General features: G+C 43.8%; 1 protein-coding gene across 3 annotated transcripts in view; it reads right to left on the bottom strand.

The window, feature by feature from the left end:
* Positions 1-23,426, bottom strand: part of LOC120903095 (TNF receptor-associated factor 4) — a 30,195-nt gene that overhangs the window by 4,147 nt on the left and 2,622 nt on the right. Inside the window, exon 1 of one of the 3 annotated variants that reach the window (XM_040312312.1) lies at positions 5,647-6,498. The exons of the other annotated variants lie outside the window; for them this stretch is intronic. Within the exon in view, the coding sequence (XP_040168246.1) occupies positions 5,647-5,889 (243 nt within the window). The 5' untranslated portion in view covers positions 5,890-6,498. Of the gene's footprint in view, positions 1-5,646; positions 6,499-23,426 lie in introns of those variants that run through there. 3 annotated transcript variants of the gene reach the window in all.

Genomic DNA, 23,426 nt, shown 5'->3' with positions numbered 1-23,426 from the left:
CCTCTGTTCCTGTTGTGTTGTGTTAGCGTTTTGTTTGTTTTATTTTAATGCCGCTTTCCGTTGCATATCAATGAGCGCAATTCAATATTGGGCAACTCAATGGCCCTACCGGGAAGAAGCGCACGGCAAGCCAGAGCGGCAGCCACTGGTCAAACAATCGGAAACAACATTCAATGAATTCGGTTCGGTTGAGCCCCCCAGGAGGACGTGTGCGATAAGGAGTGATACGTTCGGATTGCATGTCCGCCGCCAGCAGCTCAAAGCCGCACGTCGGAAGTTCGCCCCCGGTAGGACAGTCACGCGATAATGGGGCATTATTGTTACCGGGGGTCGTTGACGAATCGATCGATCGAATCTCAGTGCATTTGCTTCGAGCTCAAACCGTGTTGTTGGTTATCACAAATTTGTTTACTGAATCATTGGACATTGGAGACGACACAATATTGCTGCTGTAGATATAGGTAGCTTCCAAGAGAGAACGAGAGAGAGAGAGAGATAGCACCCAATTAAGCGTACCATCTGTATTGTCCACAGTTTAGGCAAATTTTGGCCCAGTCCTTATCACCTGACAACCCCTTTCCCCTACTACTGTAGGCAACCATCAATGAGCAAGACATCATCACACGGGAGAAATCACTTCCCTACTTCCCTTGGGTACTGTTTGTGCAGGCGTACCCCGATAAGGCGCTTACAACGCGCCATAGAGAGCGAACTGCTGGAGTTGGTCGCATCAGATAGTGCCACTGTTGTTGTTGTTGTTGTTGTTGGGGATTGAGCCCAAATGCTCGGTTTGCACGGCAGACCCGCTGTGTACCAAGTGTGCTAACAAATTAATAACATTCCAGCGACTCTCGAGCGCCACGCAGAGCGATGATAGATACGGGCCACGCGGAGCAATTGTGTCGATGTCCATCCGTGTGAGAAAATAGTTACCCCGTCTGTGGCACGGTAAGACGGCAAGATAGATAAACGCGCACACACATGGTGCTGGACGCAACACGTTGACCTTGTTATACTTTAATCGCTCCTTAGAGAGGCCGGCCCGTGCACGCATTTTGATTCAGCATGCGGTTTATGATCTGATTTGGGGTGGATCTCATGCGATCATTATTTAAATCCTTCCTTTCGATTTAGTACAGATATGCAGGTAGAGAGGCAAAGAAAGACAAAAAGAGGAGGAACTATCGATCGGAGATGGTGTTTTTTACTGTAAAAAATACCCTAAATTGGACAAAAAAGTGTCACTATCGCCCTTATTCACACCGTTTTATCCTGGTAGCTTTTTTAAACAATTTTTTACCATATTGTTACAATTCATATATTCACACACCATCATTAGTCGTCCATTTTTCACACCGTACCAGCCCGTCCGAGACCTCAAATACCCTTCAAAAACAGTGCCGACAACTGCTTTACAGTTAACGCGTATGTACAATGCATATAATTTACTTGCCGAAAAAAAGAAATAATAAAGAATGCATATGATTCTTTCAACTATGTTTTGCCATACAGCGTGCGTCGTTTCACATTCTTTTCGCACCCGGGTGGACGGTGGAAATGTGCCACGGGAAAAATAAATAACCCTACACGGGCCCTGTTCTTTACCGAACCCAGACGGTGCTTCACGCATGGAAAAGCGTCACTTTAGGTAAAATTGTTGAGACTCTTGCTGCTGCTGGTGTGTGAAACTTCGCTCGCTTTGGAAAAACAAAAAGAGAAAAAAGGCGCATTTATTTTTAAACATACATCGGCCAGGGGGCCCCCGGGTGTACGGGTCCGCCTGAGTAAGAAACTCTAAATGTCTCTAAGGAACACTCGCCAAGCACTGCCGCCATCGTCTCTTCCCATGGTTGCGCACCGGAAGCGACATAGCAGTTTTATTTATTTATTTATTTTCTCCATCCACCACGAAATACGAACGCGCAAAGGAAAGCAAAATGAAAAAAATCGGCCAACAGGCCCCGCCAGGCACACTCGATGAAAATCATTTATTGCGCAAAACGTGTGTGTGCCTGTGGTGATACCGGTGCGTCTATAATGATAAATGATGATTGTTGTCATTGGCTGGGGTGGCCTGTAAAATTTAAACATTCACCCCGGAACAGTATTGTTCTAAACAGTTTCGATGGAGATTGAGGGGTGGGGGAATCGAAGACGACCATCAACAAGTCGGTCTGTAATTGCTGCGGAGCTTTTGCTTCTCATCTGACTGCCCATCAAGGGCAAAAGAGGCACCGCGATGCGTTGGTACGATCGTGCCCCAACCAATTTCACCTACCGTCAGCCATCAGCGGAACGGCCCCGTGGATGGACATCAGCAATCCCTTGCTGCGCGGTGCGCTATCTTCCCTATTCACGCTTTCTCGCCTTTTGCCTCGCCTGATGGAAACGTCTTTCAATCGTAAGACCGTATCATCATCTTCCGGTCCGTCCCGGCATGTCCCGGGAATGACGATCAAAGGCTACCCACCTCCCGGTGCTTCACCCGCTCGCCAGCAGCCGAAACCCATAAATCATCCACGGTTGACCGCGAATGCATGCGTGCCTTCTGCTGGGGTGGCCAGGGTGAGTGGGATGGAAGGCCCTGGAAGGGGTTGGGTGGCTTCTGCACCGCAACAACACTGTGCGGCACCGTCAGTCCCCAGGTCGGATTGAAGATCGTTTGCGATCATCATGCGACGTGTTCCCTTCAATTAGACACCTTCAGTTGACGGAGCTCTGCTAGCCAAAAAGCGAGAAGGGAAAGGTTGAATGGAGCTCAGTAGAGGATTGGAGGGGCATTTCCACACACACTGAGCCAAAACAAATAATCAGCAACATAATTGGAAAATTAATGCACACTCATTGATGCTGTCGTTGCCAGTTTGATGTAGAGAGGTTAAGCAGTTGTGTGTTTGCGTGTCTGCGCGTTAGTGTACGATCAAACGAACGGTCGAAATGTGTGTTTACAGCAGAAAAAAAGACCAAGAGGCAAAACCAAATAAGCGTTAAAAATTGTCTCGTCAGAATGAGCTTACTTCAACGAAATTTGGCGCTCGAAAACGAAACGAAAAGGGCCCAACTCGAGCCGAGCGACACGATCCTCGTACACACCTAGCAACAGCGCCCATTCACATCGCTCACCTATATATGTCATTTGCCAACCACGGGCGAACGGTGCGTGGCTGTATGGAAAAAGTTCGCCGACGAATTGATTAAACGATCCGGTTTGGAGCACTAATGAGATAATTTCACAACCCCCCCCCCACACACACACAGCATTCATAATGCACACAAGATCAACCCACGATCGAGAGTGAGTGTAAGTGAGTGAGTGAGCGAGTGAAATCTTCATTCAATTATTAGGTCGAGGATGATGAGTTTCACTTTTTTCCGGCTGTTCAACTTTTCCAAAACTCAATCAAATTTCGACATCAGGTACCAAAACACAGGGGTGCGGAAAATTTGCCCACTCTCGGGCACTATCGCACAATCGCAAACCAATCAATACCCACACAAAGCACTTTCCATCCAAGTTCGTCTACAAATGCCCTTAGAATGGTTGGTGCGACCATGACTCCATTTCTTACATTAGTTTTAGTTGTTGAGATGATACCCAAAACGAGTGTGTGCATTCTTAAAACGTACACTAAACGGCGTACGAAGATGTAGAGAAATCAACCGTGAAAATGAATGGAAATTGAGAAACCGATCGGGCTGAACCGCCACTTTGTGCCACTCCCGGCCACAGCACACACAAACAAACGCCTAGGAACGGAAGCTTTAAGAGGAAATAGATTGTAAACATCACCCTTTCGATGCGATGGCGCACACTCCCTCTGCAGGCTGAGCCCAGAAAACATCTCCTCATGTTCCAGGCAATGCCCCCCCTCGCTAACCCCCCCTACACACACACACTCAGGGATATTGGAAATTACGATAGCTATCACTCAAAAAACCAACCGAATCAACCGAAATTCGACGAAACGCAACGGAAATTTGTTTAGTTAGTGTTGCTTTCGTTTTTATTTTTCTCCCATTTCCACTTTCACGATTATCACCATCATCAACGGCAAATGTTTGCAAGTGGCAGCGGTAACAGCACCAGCAGCTAAATGAGGCAAAGTTCGGTTCTCTGGCCAGATGCAAGAGCCCCCCCTGCCGCCCTACCTATTATGCTCACTTTCCTTTATCTCACACGTACTTCTCGCCACGCACCCGGAAAGCTAATGTTTTATCAAAATTTGCGAATCGAATCGATCGACTTGAAAGCGAAAGTACACGCCCGGTGGAGTTCGTTCGCTTCCATCCAGTGGCAGTTAGTACACACACACGCACCCTCCTCACGCAACACTCGGCACGTGACTTGATAGATTGTGTTCACGGAAAATCATTTTCACCAAACCTAAACACATCGTCGCCAAGCGTCACACAAGTTCTAACGCCTCCAGCGGGCTTGCGATGCCGTTGCGTTGGGTTTTTTAAAGAGCTCCTCCAGTCCGGGGACCCATCTAATAATGCAGTTTGCTAAAAATAAAAACTTTACGATCTCCCCCCTGCCGTTTGCTGCTGGTGCATCTTTTGTTACAGCAACATGTGCATACCCGTGCTGGTGTGGTGCAACCATGCACACACATTGTTGGGGCCCACAAAGAACATACAATCACCCCCGTCGTAGAATTCTATTTCTTTGCTCCAGCCGAAGATGGCGCAGAAGAGAAGTGGATACCCAGAGTAAACTAAGCATCACTACGAAGAAACGGCGGACGTGAAAACCAAGAAAGTATCTCATCAAAACTCGCCTGCGCTTGTGTGTATAACTATAAAAAGAAAAGTTCTTCATTCCGCCACAAATGATCTCCGCCAGCGCGCGGAGATGATCATTTGTGGGAAGTGTACACCCTTCTTCTGCTGGGTGTAGCATGTACCATCTTCTTCTCGCGCTTGAACGAGTACAATAAAATTAGAAACAAAACCCCCACAGGCCAACCAAAACCCCTTTTTGGGACGCCCTTGTTGAAGTCTCTGCTGCGGTCTTTTGTGGGTACAAATTGGGGGGGCAAAACACTCAAACGATCGTACGGTACTGGCTTCTGGTTTGGAGAAATTATTACAAGAATGTGGAAAACAAACAGTCCAAACGGATGAAATGCCGGCTCGCTACTTCAACCATACCGTCGTCATTGGTTGTGCCGATGATCCCGGATTCTTCCCCAGTTTGAGAGAGAGTCTCGGCTAGGCTATCTTGGATGGTGCACTGCCACCGGCCTATCTAAGACGGGAGGTAAGATTCAATGAAGTTGTGTAAACATTTACACATGTTCCTCATGCCCCGCAGTGCTCCCTGCATCCACTCGGGCCCCACTTTTTGTATACCTCTATCTCTTTCTCGCATTCTCTCATGCACCGACCATTCCAGACAACGTTCTTCGATACCGGTCGTGCACACTCATTATCATGTGTACGCCGGAGATGAACCCAAGGGAATGCGACTGCCAGCGGAAGTCAAACCCTACCAACGCAAGCCCGCATCAGGCGGATTGGGAATGACTTTCGAGTCTGTTTTAGTTTCGTTTTGTCCTAATACCCTTTCAGAACTGTTCTTCATGGTTCTTCATCCTACAATCAATTGCTGCCGGGGATAGCAAAATTTGCCCGCATACTTACAATTTGACTAATTTCCGTAATCGGCACATTGGGCGGCGGGGTCGGCGAGGAGGACGAGGACGAAGGCGACGAGGACGATGACATCGTGCTGGCCGAAGAGGTGGAGGTGGACTTGTTACGCGGTGGTGCCGGCGGGGGCGTTATCGGCAGCACGTTCACGTTGCAATCCTTCGAGTTCCGGTTGGGCGATATGCGGGCCGGAAAACTCAACGTTTTCGTCCACTGTGACAAACTGCGCACCATGTTGCACTTAGTTGTTTGGCTTTTTTCTATTTTCTTAATTCAATTCAATGGTTTGATCTCGCCTTCTATACCTCGATCGGTCTACTGATCGCGATCAATCGTCAAAGGCAATGACCACAAATAAACACACACCACCTTTCCACATGAACTCGCACACTTCGCGCAGGAAATGGACACGGACCGTGGTGCTAATACCATTTGATCAAGTTAATCACTCAGTGGGGAAATTCTGTCAAGATGATTTTCCACCTTGGCACAACAACTTTCAGTCGCTGCCCGGTCAACCCCACACCACTAAGGCTTTTTATTTCGATAACACCACAACCCCGATCGATGGTGAATGGCGAGAGGCGAGCGTTTCCGCTTGCAACAGTTGCTTCACCATTCAGTAACAAATAACACACACTTTTTGGGTCACGTTTAAGGTAAGTTTTTCCGTTTTACTATTATCGCCACACATTCAAACACTTTTTGTAGCAATTGAAAAGATATGTTAAAACATCTTCTACTTCAAATGTGTCCCTTGGCGGCTGCACCGTGATGCAGGAATTGTGCAAAAACGTTCAAACTCGAGCGACGACGAAACAGACCGTACATCCGTGCTCACGCGAGTTACAAATGTGTTTGAAGTTGGTTGCGAGCAGCCGCTCGCATCGACGCCCATGGCTTCAGCTGAAGTACTGAACCCGGTGGTGTAGTCGTAAGAGCGAAACGGCGCGATGCAAACAGCTTGCGGGCTCTTTCTCTCGCGCTGTGCCAAAGCGGCACAGCTGCCAGCTGATGTTTATGTTGTGTTTCTCGCGGCTGCACTAACACACTCTCGCACCGGAATATACCGAAAGGAGATATCTACGGGTGTCGTAAATTCAAATAAATTTTTATAATATTAAGTAAATTTATTTTTTTGAATAACACGTTCTACAAAAGTACAATACAAACGGATAATCGAACATTTTTCAAGATTTAACTCTTACTGTCGCATTGTTTGTACAACATAAACAATAATCCGCTTACATGAGTCTGGTTCATTTTGCAGTGTAATAACAAGGTTTCATTTTTCTGCTGCACTTTCAACATCCCCGGTAGAAATAGAACATCCCCGTTGGAAGAAGCCAGCTGTTCCAGGATGGGCTCTGGACAAAACAACCTTCCGAAGGCAAACAAGATAAAACAAGAAAAAAGGAACACGAAAAAACGCATAAATGAAGCGACCCGCCATGCCTATGCTGCACGCCGTTTATTTTGCTCCCAGTTATGCTCTGTGTTGGTGCGACCCGTTCAAACATGTCCGTTCTGGTACAGAGAGCGAGGGCTGCGGCGTAGTTATGCTGGGCTCGTTTCTGTCCCGCGCGATTACCGCTGGGAGAGTGCGGAGAGGGCTTTTGGGCTGCTTCCCTGCACACACGTACACCACAACGATCCGCTGTGCATCATCCGTCCCGGCTGCGGACGATGCTTCACCTCAGCGTCCCATTCACACCATTCCCAACCATTCCCCAAACCGAAGGCTCTAACGTTCCAGTGAGTAGCGAAAGGTCCCGTTCCGTATGCTTTTTTTTGCTGCCTGCTTCCACACCACACCTTTTTGCCCTTCTGTGTGATGCGGCTGATGATGGTGGTGCTGGTGCTGTTGTTGTTGGTGATGATCTATGCTATGCTCTCGGCTCGTACGATCGTGTCGCTTCACGATGATCTTTGCCCATCTTGATCGAACAACCGTGGAGAACAATCTCTTTTGCCCTGCCTGCTACAATGTTCCTCAGCTAAATGATTGTGCTGCGATGATCTGTCTGTTCCGTCCTTCGTGGATTCGATATCGTCCTACAGGCGTTGGTGTTCATTTCCGGCCGCAATAAAACAACCAATCGAAGACACACGGGCCGTTTCTTTGGAACATCTTGGGTTCAAGTGTTCGTCAACAAATATGGGAAGAGATTATTACATCGAAGAATGCACTAACGGGAGCTTCAAGTTTCGAAACGGAAATCAAAACATCCTTCCCAGAACAACCCTTCAATGTTGATCCTTTAGTAATCAATATGCGAGGTGTAATAAATTACTTCACAAAATCGTATCAAATATGCTTTATTTTCAATTATTAGGTTATTTTTTTATTTTGATATAATTTTAAGAAAATTTCTATTGAATATTATTGATTGATTTAACTTCTTTCCACTTACATCTTGTCCCATAACATTTTTCGCAAGCCATATGTCCCTCTCCATGGACCTTCATCGGGTTTCCCTCTTTTTTGCTATGAATGTGATTATGTTTCTCTATCGTGTTGTGCCCTCCCTGAATAGCTGAATTCTAATCGCTTGGAAACAGTTGCTTCAACACGCTGTCAAGAAATGCTTTCATGGACTGAAGGACATATGTTTGCTAATTTTTAACGTACCACGTATCATGTGAAAAGGCGAGTAAAAATTGTTGTTCAAATCGATACTTCCAATGGTACGGTATTTAAAAGGATTTATTGGTTCTCGTTTGGCTAACTTCGTTCTTCTTATCCCAAATGGAAACGAAATATAGAGTGATCGAAATAAACCTGGGGATTTATACCATCGAAACATCTGCGTTTCGGAAGCTGTGCCTTTCGAAAAGTGCATTAACAGTTGGAAAGAAAAGAAGCACACACACACAGTTACAGAATGTTATGAGTTGCAATTTTCATGCAGAAGCATGAAGCATCATCTGACCACAATCATGTGCATGACATGGCTTGAAGCATTTCCAGCTTCTTGTTTGCTCTTAAAATGCTGCTCGTTTTACATCATATTTTAAAGTGTCGAACCAAATAATCAAACAGCATCTGTTCGTTCATTTATTTGCTAAGTAAATCGATATGCTAGCATTGACATTTATTTAGCAAACGTTACATCAATTTGAGGGATAATCAAGCAAACGCTCCGCCCAAAAGCGGTTGTGCAACTGTGGTCCACTTTCAAACATTTAACGCACGCATTTCGATATCACATTTAATGAAATTCAATCTTCAATCAGTTTTCAGCTGCTTCATCATCATCGTCATCATCATTTCGCCCCGATAAAGTGATTTGAAATAAGACCTACACCTTGGTGGTGTGGCATTTTTCGATAGAATTCACCATCTCCGACTACCGAAAAGGTCAAGTGTTGCTTGCCATCTCGGTGTCCAAAAGGGAACGCGTTAGCACGTGGAGCAAGACAGCATTGCTTCGATCGCCTCATCATTGCGCCTACACACGCCCGACCGTGCGCTCCCGAGCGCGACAGTCTAAAGTCTGGTTCTCAGATGTAGAAAGAGCATTACGCAACGTCAACCAGCCAGGCTCGGATCAGCCCAGCGAAGCCCTAGGCCGAGGCAAGTGAGTTCCTCGCGAAGAAACTTCCAGCCGAGGTCTATGAATGGCGCCACCACTCGCCGGGCGGATCAACTGTCAAATTATCTATGGGCGCACACGTCGTGGGAAGCGTGGCAGGCCCATTTGGCTGTTGTTTTCTGCTGGCTGTATGCAGCTTCGATTTGGCCAACGGGGTGACAGGCCCGGCTGGGGTGAGCTGGCGTGAAGCTCCAAACTGGTTCCACCGCTTTTCGCTAACACATTTGCACGTCAGTGCACGTACACTTGAGCAAAAATGGTTTGTCGACCAGCGTGAAAGGTGTTGCATGTAGCAAAGTTGAAGTATTTCTTGTGCGGTCTGAGAAATGCTTGAAATATAATATTCTTGTTATTAAATAATGTATTTTTTGAGATGCATTAATGTTCCAATGCGTTCAACTATTTCCATTTGTATAGATCTGTATCTTTAATTCGTGTGCAAATAACCTTCTCAGCCATAGGCCAGCTCCTCCTTAAGGGCATTGAAGCAAACCAATCCAAACGAACTGGCTCAACCGCACAAGTATGACACTGTACTTTGTCCAGCCGTCCTAGCTCTGCCCAGGTCCGGGAGCATGTTTCAAACCCGAACAAACACGTTTGTTCATGCCTTCTTCTCTCTGAATCACCCACACACACCGGGGCCTGGTTCGCCAAGGTAGATCAACTCCAAAGCCGCGACGTAGATCGGCTTTTTTGTTGTTGTTGTGGCTGGTTTTGGTTTACCGTCACGACTTGCGAGAGCCTTTGCCTGTGGTGCGATCGCGGTGGGATTGCGCTTTTTTCCGTTACGATCGCCTCCGGGCAAGGTCATAGAAGGCCGCCGTGTGTACCAATACCAACAAAACGCTACGGACAGCAACGTGCACGAGTGCGATGATCGCATCCTCCGGCCCGGAAAGGAGCTGCAGACGATGCAGTTCACGTTGGCTGCAATTGTATTGGATATGGAACGGGGCACGGCTCCAAGCCGTTTCTCTTGACATAGTATCGGAGGATGCTCGACAACGGAGGGTATTCCAGCAAAACGGCTTTTTTGCGTTTCTTCGTTTTCTTTTCTACCTTTCTACCTTTTGCCCGCGTGTCTCACCCGATAGTGGTCTCGGTCGCTCTCTCGCGAAACGGTGGCCAGTGTGCCAATTTCCCAGCTTTTACCGCGTTCGCTTGGCACCAAGACGCCGCCACCAAACGAACCACTCCAACCGATGCATTCCTTGGAGAGTTGGTTGTCTTTTTTCAGTTTGTGCGCAAGTTTCGTTTGCTCGCGATTGAGCCGCTTGTCACTGCACTGGGTCGGTGGATGGCCTGGGCCTGGGGTTTAAGACAAGGTGTTGGAAAGTGCCATACGCGAGTCGTTTTTATCCGTTCGCGCAAACGCGGAAACCAACGGTTTGCTGCGTGAGAAAAATGGCCACCGTTGCTTGGGTCGGGTTGGCCTGGCGACGAGTTGGTGGTTCGTTGCCGCATTGCTTTGCGTGGAATGGAGCGTAGCGTGGAGCATCGAAACGTACCATGAGCTGATCATGTTTAGCATAGCGAAATGGTCGCAAAACTAGTTACCACTTTGTGCGAAAATCAAAGATTGGCGTGGGAGTAGCCTAGGTATTTGCCAAAAGTTTGCTGCAGTCGTCCGGAATGAAAATTGGTTGTATCGTTCGTTTGTCAAAGGTTCCCGTTAATGTTAAGAGGAAAGCACACAAATAGTAAAGGATAATATTACCCGACATATGACACATTCCAAAACGCAGAGCGTATTGCTTTTGCAAACAATATTATAATGATGGACGGAACCGTCACAGCTAATGATTTGTAGTTATCGTACGATTCGTTAGCAGACTCAATTTGAGCAACTAATTCACATTGCATGTATAGTATAAGAAGAATAAATAAAACGGTCAACATCAACATAACCCGATTTTGTACGAGTTGCTTTTCAACATTCTTCAGATATCGATCGTGGCTTGCCACCGACCGGTGGCGTCCGACGTCTGCATTCTTTCATCAAGTCTAACCGTTTTCTCGTCTGTTATCAGTAAAGCCACCATGGAAGCTTCCTACACTGTCATTACGCTGTCCATACGCTTCCAAGCAAAGAGAATTAGGTGTCCACTATTTGTGCGTGCTCTTCACGCCTAATTTCCTGGCCCGAGACCCGCCACTCTCTCAAACCCCGCTCGAGCTGCTGTTGTTATCTGTTGACCAATTATCGGTTCCGTACCGGGATCAACAAAGCGACAACTGTTGGTGGCACCTTCCGAGTAACGAATGCTGTTCTCCCGAATCTCCCGGTGTGCAGTGAACAAAGACGGAATAAAGAAGGTTGGACTTGGCGCATCCGAAACCATGCGGAACCCAACGCAGCAGCACCTTCATCGAAATAGGTGGTTATTTTATGACGTCTCCGGGTGCATGAAGATGATTGCTCTACCAGCACCACTGTCTGACTCATGCAGGTTCGCAACGGTGGCTAGGGTTTCAGGCTCGGTGCCGGTTGGGGTTTAAATTCAGGTTAGAAAAATACCACCTCGCTTGATGAAATGTTAAGGTTGAGGTAGGTCTGATAAGGTACTCACGGCAAGAGACAACTGGGTGAATAGCAAACAAAAAACATCTAACCGTCACAAAAGCACAAAAGCACAAGGTCCGGGTAAGGGATGGGTACCACCAAACCGGTGAGACAAGAGGTGCAGACGGAATCGTTGGTCTTTATCTCTTTTGGGCACTTTGCGTCCTTTCGTAGGCTTTCTGGTGGTTGTCCCTCTGCCACACAGCGCGAGCATACAATCGAACGACGCAAAGTATTAGATATGGATGGCGGCACACTGCCAATGGTTTTACGGATCCATGATTCGGGGAAACATTCTTCTCTCATTCCCTGCAAAATGCCATCAAACGGTGAATACCATTCAATGAGGAGGAACCGACAAGTATTTTAAGGTTGCATATTAAGCAATTTGGTAGATTCTACTACAAGCATAGATACTGTGCGCAAGTTTTGTGTGTTTACGGTTCATAAGGGGCTTTTTTAAATTGTTTGTATATGCTGAATTTCTCAAGAATCAAACTAAAAGACGTGATATATACAAATAATATGGCAAAGGACGAGAGTTTTTAAATCAAGAAGATCAATCTTTTAAGCTTTAAACTGTATTATTTAAGTAAAAGTTAAATATTGCAATTTCAAAACCTATTGTTCAGACTTTGTCTTTGAGTTCCACAATATCTGACAGTTTCAAAACTACCCATGGTAAAATATTCCAGCAATATTTCATCGATCTGAATGCACATATAGTCCGAAATTTATTGTTTCCTGTAGTATTTATTACCTAGTGCACCCAAATTCGGCAAACAATCAACGACCGTTAGTGATTTATGCCTTTTTAAATTGAAATGTCTGGTTTAGTACCCAGACATGCTGTTCCAAGACAAACTTCAAGAGAAAGCGTCTGAAGCTACGGTTGAATTTAATCGGCATCTCCCATTTCGCACGAGATGATGCAACGTTTGTGGAATAAAAGTGGAAGAATTATCCGCCACATTCTACATTCGAGGACGAACAATGATGCAATCATGCTGAGGATTGTGTGGCATCATCTTAAAGCTTCCTTCCTTTTGTTATTTCGTTGAAAAATGAGTAATCAATGCCAAATGAAAGACTCTTTCGACTTGCACAGTGAAAGTAGTTCATCTCAATGTGAATATTTTGTAAGTTTTAATAACTATTATTAAAATATCCCTCACACCGATCCAAAATACACAAATGTAACCGATCCTGGAATTCTGACCGTTTTCTTCCCAAGCCTGTGACTAGCTCTGCATATACATACAGTGCAGGAAGTGGTAATTTGTACTAATAACAGGAAATCATACTGCCTTCGCCTTCACCGCACAGAGCTGAAACGTCGTCTGTGCCGAAAGAGCAACCCGTTCGTTTGTCTGAGCCCGGTGCAATGCACTTGAGCTGTGCGGCAACCAAACAACTCCAAACCGCAACTCGAAACCACCGCTCACGAAGAAATGCAGATGTTGCGAAATGTGCGGCTTGAAATGTTGAAAGCGTTCTGCGAAAGTCCGGCCTTGCCTGCCCCGGGACACATCGATCCGGTCGCTCCGTTCCTTTCGGTCGCATGAATGAAAACTGCTGAAGGGCTGTAAGTGCTATTATGCTTGTGTTTTGTCCATATTCGTTCGATTAACTTAAGCATTGCCAATTTTTAGCCAAGCCTCTGCTTCGAGGTAGAGTTTGCGATCGCACACATGTGTCTATAGGGCAAAATTTGAGCCAAGCTGATGACACAGTCGAAATTTTCAACCAAGCGCCAGTGAGGGAAACGGGAGGCACTGTCTTCGCCACGCGAAATGGTGAGACGGACGTTGGAAAGGGCACAAAACTGGCTGCCCCAAAACAACTTGCCGGGCTGCTTTCGTTCAAATTACCATCGACAGCTGCGTCGAACATTCCATTCATGTGAGCGCTTGCGGGAACGAGAGCTCACATGCGTCGTTCCGTTTCGACACGAGCATGTACAGAATTAACCTTCAAAGGTCGTATTGGCGTTTTGCTTTTCTCACTCCCCATGTGTACATAGGGCCATGGGGGATGGGCAAACGAAATATAAAGCAAGAGACAGGATTACCAAAGTGATCTGGCCGATTCAAACGCCAAGATCGCCGGCATAGCTTTCACACGACCAAACGTTTTGTCGAGAATTTTGGAAGGAATGCGGAATTTGAATGTGATTTCATTGATTTTGACCATAATGTTAGATTTCCGGTAGATCATTAAATTAAACCACAGAAATTATTACATCTGCTGGTTTCACTTCATTCTGGAGCAATGTTACACTGACAGAATACAGATGTACAAGTTTAGTAATGAAAAGAGTATAATACTTTTACGTTTTAAACGCTGGAAGCAGTTGGCAGGAGCTGTCTGCGAATGATAAAAACGGTTAGAGTTTTTCATAGCGTGACCGTTATTGAGGGCTTTGCGAATATCTACAAAATTTGCTGTTCAGCTCAGGAGCCACCTGCTCTTATTCACGGTTAAACCATCTGCAAAGTATTGGGGATACACTCGAGTCGCTAGCACCTGCTCTTACTAGCTCAGCATTACTTCCTTTAGCATGATGAAACCATCCCAAACGTTGGAGACTGCTATCTGCTTCGACATGAACAATCAGTTTCATCACTGTGAATAGTTTTGCATTTTTCAAACTCAAATATTACTATGCTTGTTTTTATAACACTTTAAGTACCAGTTTTCAATTTTAGGTATGAAATTTCATAAAAAAGGCACACTTAAATTATTATCTGCTTTTCATGGGGCTTTGTTTTTAAATAATTCTGTTAATCCTTGTATTATTCAATTCATTTAATGACTTTAAAATTTGATACATATTCAAAAAACCATTATCTCTTCTATGGAATTTGCCTTAGTAATTACTTTGTATGGACCAGCTGACAGTAGGCCTACTGTATCATATTTACATGATGAACGGCTACCATTAATTGTAATTATGATTGTATTCAATTATTCAAATATAATCTCAATTTTAAGAGATATTTTTCAATACCACAATATTTTACAAGTTAATTTTTGGAATAGCATCAAATCTATTCAAAAACTCGCATTAACAACACGAATATTTGAACATTTGAACATTGATGGTCCCTACTAAAATTCTTGTTAAGGTTTTGAACTGCTGCCGATCTCCTCAAATGATCTTGCATATTTACTAAATCGCTATGCGGTATGCTACAATTCTGTCCGGCATGATCAATTCCCCCTCAAAATGGGTCTATTTGAATTTCACGGACATCAAGATATTCAAAATACATCTGCTCGCGTATGCGTTTGGGTAAAAAAGTGGGATCTATTAATCACCTTGGCTTGATTAGTGTGAGTCTATCGAACGGGTGCCTCATCAAATGAAGTTTTAAGTCGTGTAGGCATATGTAGACAAAATGATGGGAACAGTGCAAGATGAGCAAAGAGCTATCAAGTAATATTAGAAGAAGAGCTTATGGAAGAGGTAATGGATGGGTAACTCGATTTTTGAACAAGCTCTAGGAATATATCAATTGTAAGGATTGCTTAGCTGTACTTTTAACTTTTGCAAAATGTTTTGAAAGCTGTTTCATTAATGCAGAAATACGTTAAATTCCTGAACGTAATACAACTGAACTCATTACTGTTACTAGATGAGTGCGGTTAAAATTTCGTTCGCATATTGTACGATCTTTTCAATTTAACGACTTCATACTTTCGTGATTTACGTTTTGCATACCAGTAAGTATTTAATTCGCAAACAATTGCTCCTAATTACTCTAGGTCGAGTGTATAGTAAGGCATGCATATTTTCTTCGCACCAGATCAAACAAAGTGAGTCGAATTTCCCCGCCTCGCTCGAAACATTGCCTAATAACCTTCGGGAGCGTGATTCCTTGCTTTATTAGACCAAAACAAGGGAGCAGAACCTCACTGGACTGGACTGGGGCAAATATTTTCTCATGAATTCAACACCAAGATGATGAGACGGGAAAATGAAAAGAACCTCAGTCGTAAAAGGTGACTGTGAAGAGAAGGGCGAAGCACTCTCAGCATATACTAATTTGATTTTCCTTAGCACGAACAGGAACGACACATGCATATTCCAGCGTACGGATCATCGCTGTGGTTAGTATTCACGCGAGCCCGAAAAACTAGAAAAGCTAAATGATGATAATAATCAATAATTAACGATTCGGTATGCAACTTTTTGAAACGATCTGCCGATCCGAACTCGGTGAACTGTGGTTCTCGCTTCTCCGATTACTCTCCCGGTTCTGGGGAATGACGGACGATTTGTTTGATTATTGGTATTTCTTTTCTTCGTTTGTGTGTTATGCTTCGTGCCGGGATGATCCATCCATCCCCGCGCGAAGAGATCATTTCCTTACATTGTTCTGCCGGAGCAGTACGTGTTTGAGACTGGAGCAAAGGATTTCACCAATTTGCTGTAAACTATAGGAAGATGATCTTTCCGTCGTGAGACAGCAATTTCTCATTTCAATCTGCGGAATTCGTCCCAGGGTCTAAGGTTCCCATCGGCGGCCGCGTCAGCTGGACAGAACGTCCGCATTCTTCGCGACGAATAATTGACCGAATAGTTTACCGGAGCTTACGTATGGTAGGAAGTGCGCAGGGTTCGGTCTCATTAAGCTCACCGTTTTTGCGCAATGGTGTGGTCGTGGTTTTGCCGAAAAATTACCCTCAAACCCGTCCCATCGACACGGTCAACGGAAGTAAATTATTTTGGGGCGAAGAATAAGAATGCGTGCCCTGCTCGACCTGCTCGACACGGGACGAGACGAGTGAAAGTGTGTAGCATTTAAGCTTCCGACCAGACATTCAGCTGGGAAGCATGAACGTCTACGTTCACGCCAAGGCCTTCGCCAATGTCGACCGCGTAGTTGTTGGGATAGTGTTCGTTTTGCTTCTTCTGCTTTTAGTAAATTTCTTTTCAAGCATTCCCTTTGCACCAGTGCCACGCATTCGGCTAAATTCTGTTAGTGTAACTACCAATCGCCGGGCACCGGGAATCGTTGCAAAAAAGAAACTGAACAAAAAAAACCTGTACCCATGCACAACAGCCAACAGTGGAAACCGGAAAGGTAAGATGATTACAAGCAGAACTAGCTTTCTTTCCTGTCACTGGACGACATATGCATGGCTTTGCCACAGCGCTTGGAAACCCAGCGAAGGCTTAACGATGCAACGAAGTGTTCGTTGCTACAGTCGGTCAGTGGACTTTTGGGTTGAAGAACCCCATCGATTTGCGCTGAACGAAATTAGTCAGGCTCAAGTAAATTATATAATACGGCAAAGGTTTGTTCATTAAAAAAAAAAAGATCCATATCAACGGAAGTAATATAATATCCAATCAATCACTTAACAAATACCAATAAACAAATATCCAGAATATCCATTATTCTTATTCATGTGAAGTATTTTTGCGATTCTTTTCAATAAAAATGCTCTTACAGCACTTTTTATAATGTTTTAAAATTTACAAACACCAATACTGTAAGAAATGTAGCTGCAGAAACCTTCCCCTGTTTATTGTATGTGGCTATAAACAGATCAATTTACAGGCAAACATTAATTCTTGCATAACAAAGCATTACTTAGAATCTGGTAAAGCTAGTGTGTCTAACGTTGGATCATTTTTCACAAGCTGACGAAACGAAGGTGGCCATCCTAACTTGGAATTCTATACATACAGCAAACATACAGCTTCAATAGACTAAACCTCTCGACAACTTACCGTTGTGTGTGATTATTCTCCATGTTCAATAGGCCTCATGACATTCAGCCTCACAAATGTTGAATATTAATTATCTCACATTAGATGGTACTGTTTGAATCGTGTAAAAGGGGTTCACCGAACCATACCAGTGCATTCGTTTGTAGGATTAATACAGTTCAAATCCAGAGGTCATTGCTCGACCATACTGATGCTTGTGAAGAGAATTCTGTGGAACCCGTTGACCGTGCTCTTTGACACAGAACCGTGTAGAATGGGATTACATAAGAAAGATCAGAGGCAAGCTTTTATATGTTGAACTTGGTAATGCCAACGGTTTGCTTTCACTCAATGTTGAGTTTATTGTACATAGTACAATTTAGTACATAATTGTTGTTATTCGATAATGAGCAAATTGAATTTTAAATCTAAAATTTTGTTAAACACTTGAAACACTTTAAAAATCATTTTAAACAAGGTACACTTGCACTGTGCATTTCCCAACGCATTAAAAGCATCAAAGGTCGAAAGCATTTTTCAAAACGTTCCTATCTGTCAAAGGAGCTGAAGCAGATGTTGTCTTCGCCACGTTCAATAGATTCATTCTATTTTCGATCCCAACGACGACCCGATCCTTGCTTGGCACTTTGATTTAGGTCGTGTTCGCTCCTTTTGCTCCTTCCATTACGCTTCCTCCATGCCTGCAGCAGCAGTGCACTTTAGGCGCTTGTGTGCAATCTGATCAGCCAAACCAGATCACCGAAAGGAAGATGTGCTTCGTCCAGGGCATAACAAAACATATGCACATGCGCACATAGAACACAGGGCAAGGATTTTCAACAGGAAACCACACTCGATGCAGGGGTATGGATAACATCTGCCCTGTTTGGAACATGATCGTATTTTATAGAGTTTCTTTTCTGTTGTGTTTGGGTTTAATTCTTTTCCCTTCCTTTGGGTGCTCCATTCGTGGTGGGCTGCTTTTCTGAAATCTGTTTGAAAGGACGGACATTCCAGCATCTTGATGCTCTACTCACATCCTGTCAATGTGTAAAACGTGCCAGAGGATTTTACGATCGTTGTTTTTTTTCTTCTCCATTTTGTCGCACTTTCCATTATGACGAACCGACAAAATTGTAATTCGATCGGAAGAAAATCAGTCCTTTGGGTACCGTGCACCGAATCAAGTTTACTTCCTCTTTCCGTGACCACACTCTTTTTGCGGAAGTAATAATGCATCGAAATAATCAAAGAAATAAATTTCAACATCAAGCTGCATTGGCAGCACTGTTGGCTGTTGAATGAAGCTGTTCTCGGAAGTTTGAAGCAGTTGAACGTTTTCATTTCCTGCTCACTTATTTCGTTTCAAAAGTCAATGGTAAATTTAAATAAATTTGCAATATTGGCTCCAGGTGTATGATCTATTCGCAAAACTTCCCTTTGCAGATAATGAATTGTAAACATTTAATCTTTTTAAACTCCTAAGTCATACAAATAACTCATTTACGATTATTTGCTTGTTTGTTTAGCCAATTGAAACCATCAAAATGAAAGATTATACCTTCAAACTCTTTCGTGGAACAACTAATCACTCTTGAACGTGATTATTCTTATCCTATTAAAGCTTTGCCGATATCCATTCATAGATTATTCTACGCTTTTCGTGCTAACGAAGGTTGGGTACAGTGGTGCAAAAATTCAACATTATTTTAACAATCAGCATCGAGGACCAACCACATATGCTGTCCAGATTTCGACCCTTTTCACGAAGGAAGTGTGAAATAGCACAGCGTTTGCATTGCCCTCCTGGCATGATCCTCCCACCCAACAGTGTAAGCTGCATTGCTGTGTGTATGATGTCGTTGGTTTGTTGAATGGCTGCGTCAGTTGTTGTACGGTAAAACTTTCCCGATTTTCCATACCACATGTTCAACACGTTTGTTGAGCCACCCTACACTCCGCTCCACGCCAGATCCGTATGCTGGATAACAATTAAGGGAATTTTTTTTAAGTTCGTTCGACCTACTCCATACGGCGCAGCAGGGCGTGTGCATTAGCTAGGAAGCTCAAGCTGCTCCTACTAGACGTTTATGCTGGTACGTACTTCAAATCGGCCTTTTCAACAGACTGTTGGTCTTTCCCTACAATTCATCTGGAATGACTGTTTGAATGAACGAGTCGCTAGAGTTATTAAAACTTTGGAACAGTGAAACCATTACAATCTTCTCACAACTTCGTTCGGGAAAAGCCAACTTTTCGTTAGCGCCACCACGTGCTGATCGTATGAAGATCGTAAAATCTAGAATTCCCGTGTTGAACGATGTCATTTTTGCTTAGAAACCAATAAAACTCCCAATACCGAACGCTGTTTAAGGAAACGATTAAATTTTATTGCTCGATCTCCTCTCACAGTAGAAGTATAAAATTTGTTTTATTCGTCGGACTGCACATGGCACCTTGAACGAGACACATCACCCTCGTTAAGCTAATATTGAACAACGGTTGCATCTTTTGAGTGTTGCGTGAGCGATGAAATTCTCGCTGCATCATTTCTTACAATTAGACCATATTCATCGATTGATGCACGAACGTTGTAGAGAATCCCCGATGGTAAACGAGATCGTAAAACTCATTAGCTGGAATTAATTTTACAGCGAAAGGAAATTTAATGTTCATTCAAGTCATTTTACGTATATTATTGAAAGTGTCAATTTAAGTCGTTCTCATACTACATGTTTTGCATATTGTGCTTGAATGAACAATGAGAACATTCTATATTTAATTAAAGTTGCAAAATTGTGACAAAATTAATCAATCCTAAATTTGTTTCAGAAAACAAGTCGAACAATCCTAATTTAGGATTCATTGCATTAAAATTTCAAAGGTTTACATAAATTACAGAAACATACGAAAATATTTCCACTCGCTGACCCAACCCGCATGACAGTACGTTAAAAATTTGAATATCGTCATGTGCTTTCAAATCTCGTTGGCATTCGTTGCGCAGGATACAAAGGATACGCGTACTATGCAGCTGTTGTTTCTCATTGAACCATATCTGTTCTGTTGATTGCGTTTCTGCGCTAACGCTCAAACCCACCTGCAGGATTGCTACTCAGGGTAGCATGCGCAGTGTGTGATCTGTAAACGAGCGTGCCGAATAGTTGGGTTCCCCCTTTCGAAGCGTACTCTCTCTCTCTCTCTCTCTCTCTCTCTCGCTCTCTCTCTCTCTCTCTCTCTCTCTTACTCGATCACCATAGACCACGAAGTTACGCCTCAAGTGCTTCCGGGAGTGCCGGAAGAGTGTGTCACCCCCGTAATTTGGATTGCACCAACGTCAGCCCCTTACTTGGTTTGACTTTGACAGGAGCGGGGCTCACTCAACTGAAATGCTCGGTACGGTTCCCCTGCCGAGACTTATGACCATATGTTCACCGGCCCACAAGAATATTTGTCGCTCGTCGACGGATACAAACAACCAAATGTCCTTTGATGAAAAAGTAGGGGTCTACTAATACTTTCCGCACGCGTGTCGGAAATCAACAGGGTGTTGTTTCCGGTCTGCATTTCCTAGAACGAGTGATTATGCCCTACTGTCACAGAGTTGTAGGGTTTTTTGTTGTTGTTGTAAAGTTTGATATGCCAACCCCCTAGATTGTTGCCGACGCTTGTATTTTGCACGGTGAAATATTCTGCGCGAAGGCATTTATCATCACATTCCCTAATTTTACGTTTTATTGGAGGGGCATCCCTCCTACAGCGCAAATTGAGCTCAACCAAGACCCTAAATGTGCGGCTTCATGCCAATCGTGTACCCCATTGGCATGCACGGTGAAATTACATTCTGCTACTCAAAGAACCGAACCATGTGCTAGAAGCTTCCCTGCTGCAACTTCTACCGATGGTTGAGTGTTGTTGTTTCTGGATATTGACGTCTGGTATGAAGTGCAAAACTGAAGCTTTGAGTTGGTGCTGTTGTGCGAGATTTTGTTGCACAGCAAAATCTATAGGCGTTTGGAATAATCGAAGCGTAATATTACGAGCCAGTTGTAGCATATCCACCAGACCGCATAAAATGAGCCATTAAGCGGGTTTCTCGAAAGGTGATAGGAAATGCAATAAAGTACATCCATAGAGCAACACAAGCAAAGACGTACTGCTCTTTATCGCAAAGGGTTCGTGAACTCCAAGCTGCATAAACATAATTATACTTTTCACTACCACAACTGCATTCGTTGGACGAATGCGAACCCGACGATGCAGCGAGCTCAAGAACATTTTCTCCCCTGTTATCGTACTAAATGGAAGGGAACGGAAGAAACTAAGAATGCTAGTTATAATCAGACAAAATCAGGCAAGTAAAAATACAACAAAGCATTGCTCAACTGTGACGAAACGTGCAATATGCTGCAATAGTGCAGTAAGCATTTTGCCTTAAGTTACAGTCCAGTAAGTTCAGTTTACACTCAATGCTTTAGTCTCTAAAATTCCAGTTAATTTTTGAGTGCTTTGTACAAACAGGTGTTTGTGTTGCATTATAATTTAGTTGACAATTCTATATGCCTAAATCTGTACAACAAAAAACTGTTCCTATTGCATAATTTCTCTGGATTTTTAACCTTTTGATGTGACTTCAAGCTGTAGGCAATATTCCTATTTCCGGCTATCCGGCCAGAACCCAGAAATTGAACGACATAGCATCGATATTCAACTAAAGAGTTTAACAGAGGCGTAACCGACAAACTTCTTAGCTATCGCATCATAGCTCTGGTTTAAAATTCTTGTATTTTATTTAGAGACCCAATTCAAACAAATCGTTTGAAAACGTACTTGAGGCACTCTTATGTACGCAGTACAAAACGTTTGAACCCTAATTTTGCTATTAGGAGTCTACATCCGGTAGAGCACGTGTTTCGTTCCTGTACGTTTGAAAAGAAAATTATTCTTTTGCTGCATTTGGGTTTTCATGGTTTAATAAATTGAATTTTGATTTCTGTGTTATTTAGCTACGACTACCAAAATATTATTTCATATATGAATTATATTAACTATGAGCATCGTACGCTTGGTCCATTTGAACCTCGCACATCCTTCTCCCAACCCACAAACGCATACGAGCCGCATCTTGGGCACGTGCATCTGCTAAAGTTTAAAGCTTCCAATGTAACTTAATACTATTGTTTGGCTTACAATTCCCTAGCGGTAGAGTGGGTACGTCACCCTCCTAGCTAGTTTGATTTTAAATGGGTTCAATCCATAAATCACTACAACGATTCTTACCCTTGGGTAATTGCACCATTAGAACCAACCGAAATCTTCTTTGCTTTTCGTAAAGGTTTTGATGCATTTGACATAGCTTTGTAACTGTTCATCAACCAAATGCGTCATTCGATCTGTACCACTTGCACGAAGAGGAAACGAACGCGGACAAGTATTTTTGGCAGAGTTTCTTTGGTTGAAATCTAATTGTTGTATTAATACCAAATATACTGTTCATTTCATTGTTCGACGTGTGTAGAGTTTGAGCTGCGGTTCTGAAACCGCTTTCTAAATACCGTCTTAATTTCTAAACTCGTTTCAAAACTACCACAACAATCCTTGAATAGAAAATCATAACCACATTCTTTATTTAAATGTCTTCTGCCCATCATAATCCGAAAGTGATTGTAGATATAAGGGCAGGAAAGTTCATTTTTCTATTCATTAGAGTGATTCAAATCAACCATTGGATGCTCAGCTCAGATAGCCACATAGCAGCGAGTGCCTTCAAGCGAGACACCTTCCTCAAGTTCTTGTAGACAAAAAACGCCACATTTTGAAACACAGATACTAAGTCTTGACCGTCGGCCGCCCGGAAGCACCCGGACTGCTCGCGTAGGAGGTTTTA

The sequence above is a fragment of the Anopheles arabiensis genome, chromosome 3 (genome assembly GCF_016920715.1).
Source record: "Anopheles arabiensis isolate DONGOLA chromosome 3, AaraD3, whole genome shotgun sequence".
In the NCBI taxonomy this organism is placed as follows: Eukaryota; Metazoa; Arthropoda; class Insecta; order Diptera; family Culicidae; genus Anopheles; species Anopheles arabiensis.
Note: the sequence above shows the minus strand (reverse complement) of the source record. Positions and strands in the feature narration are given on the sequence as shown.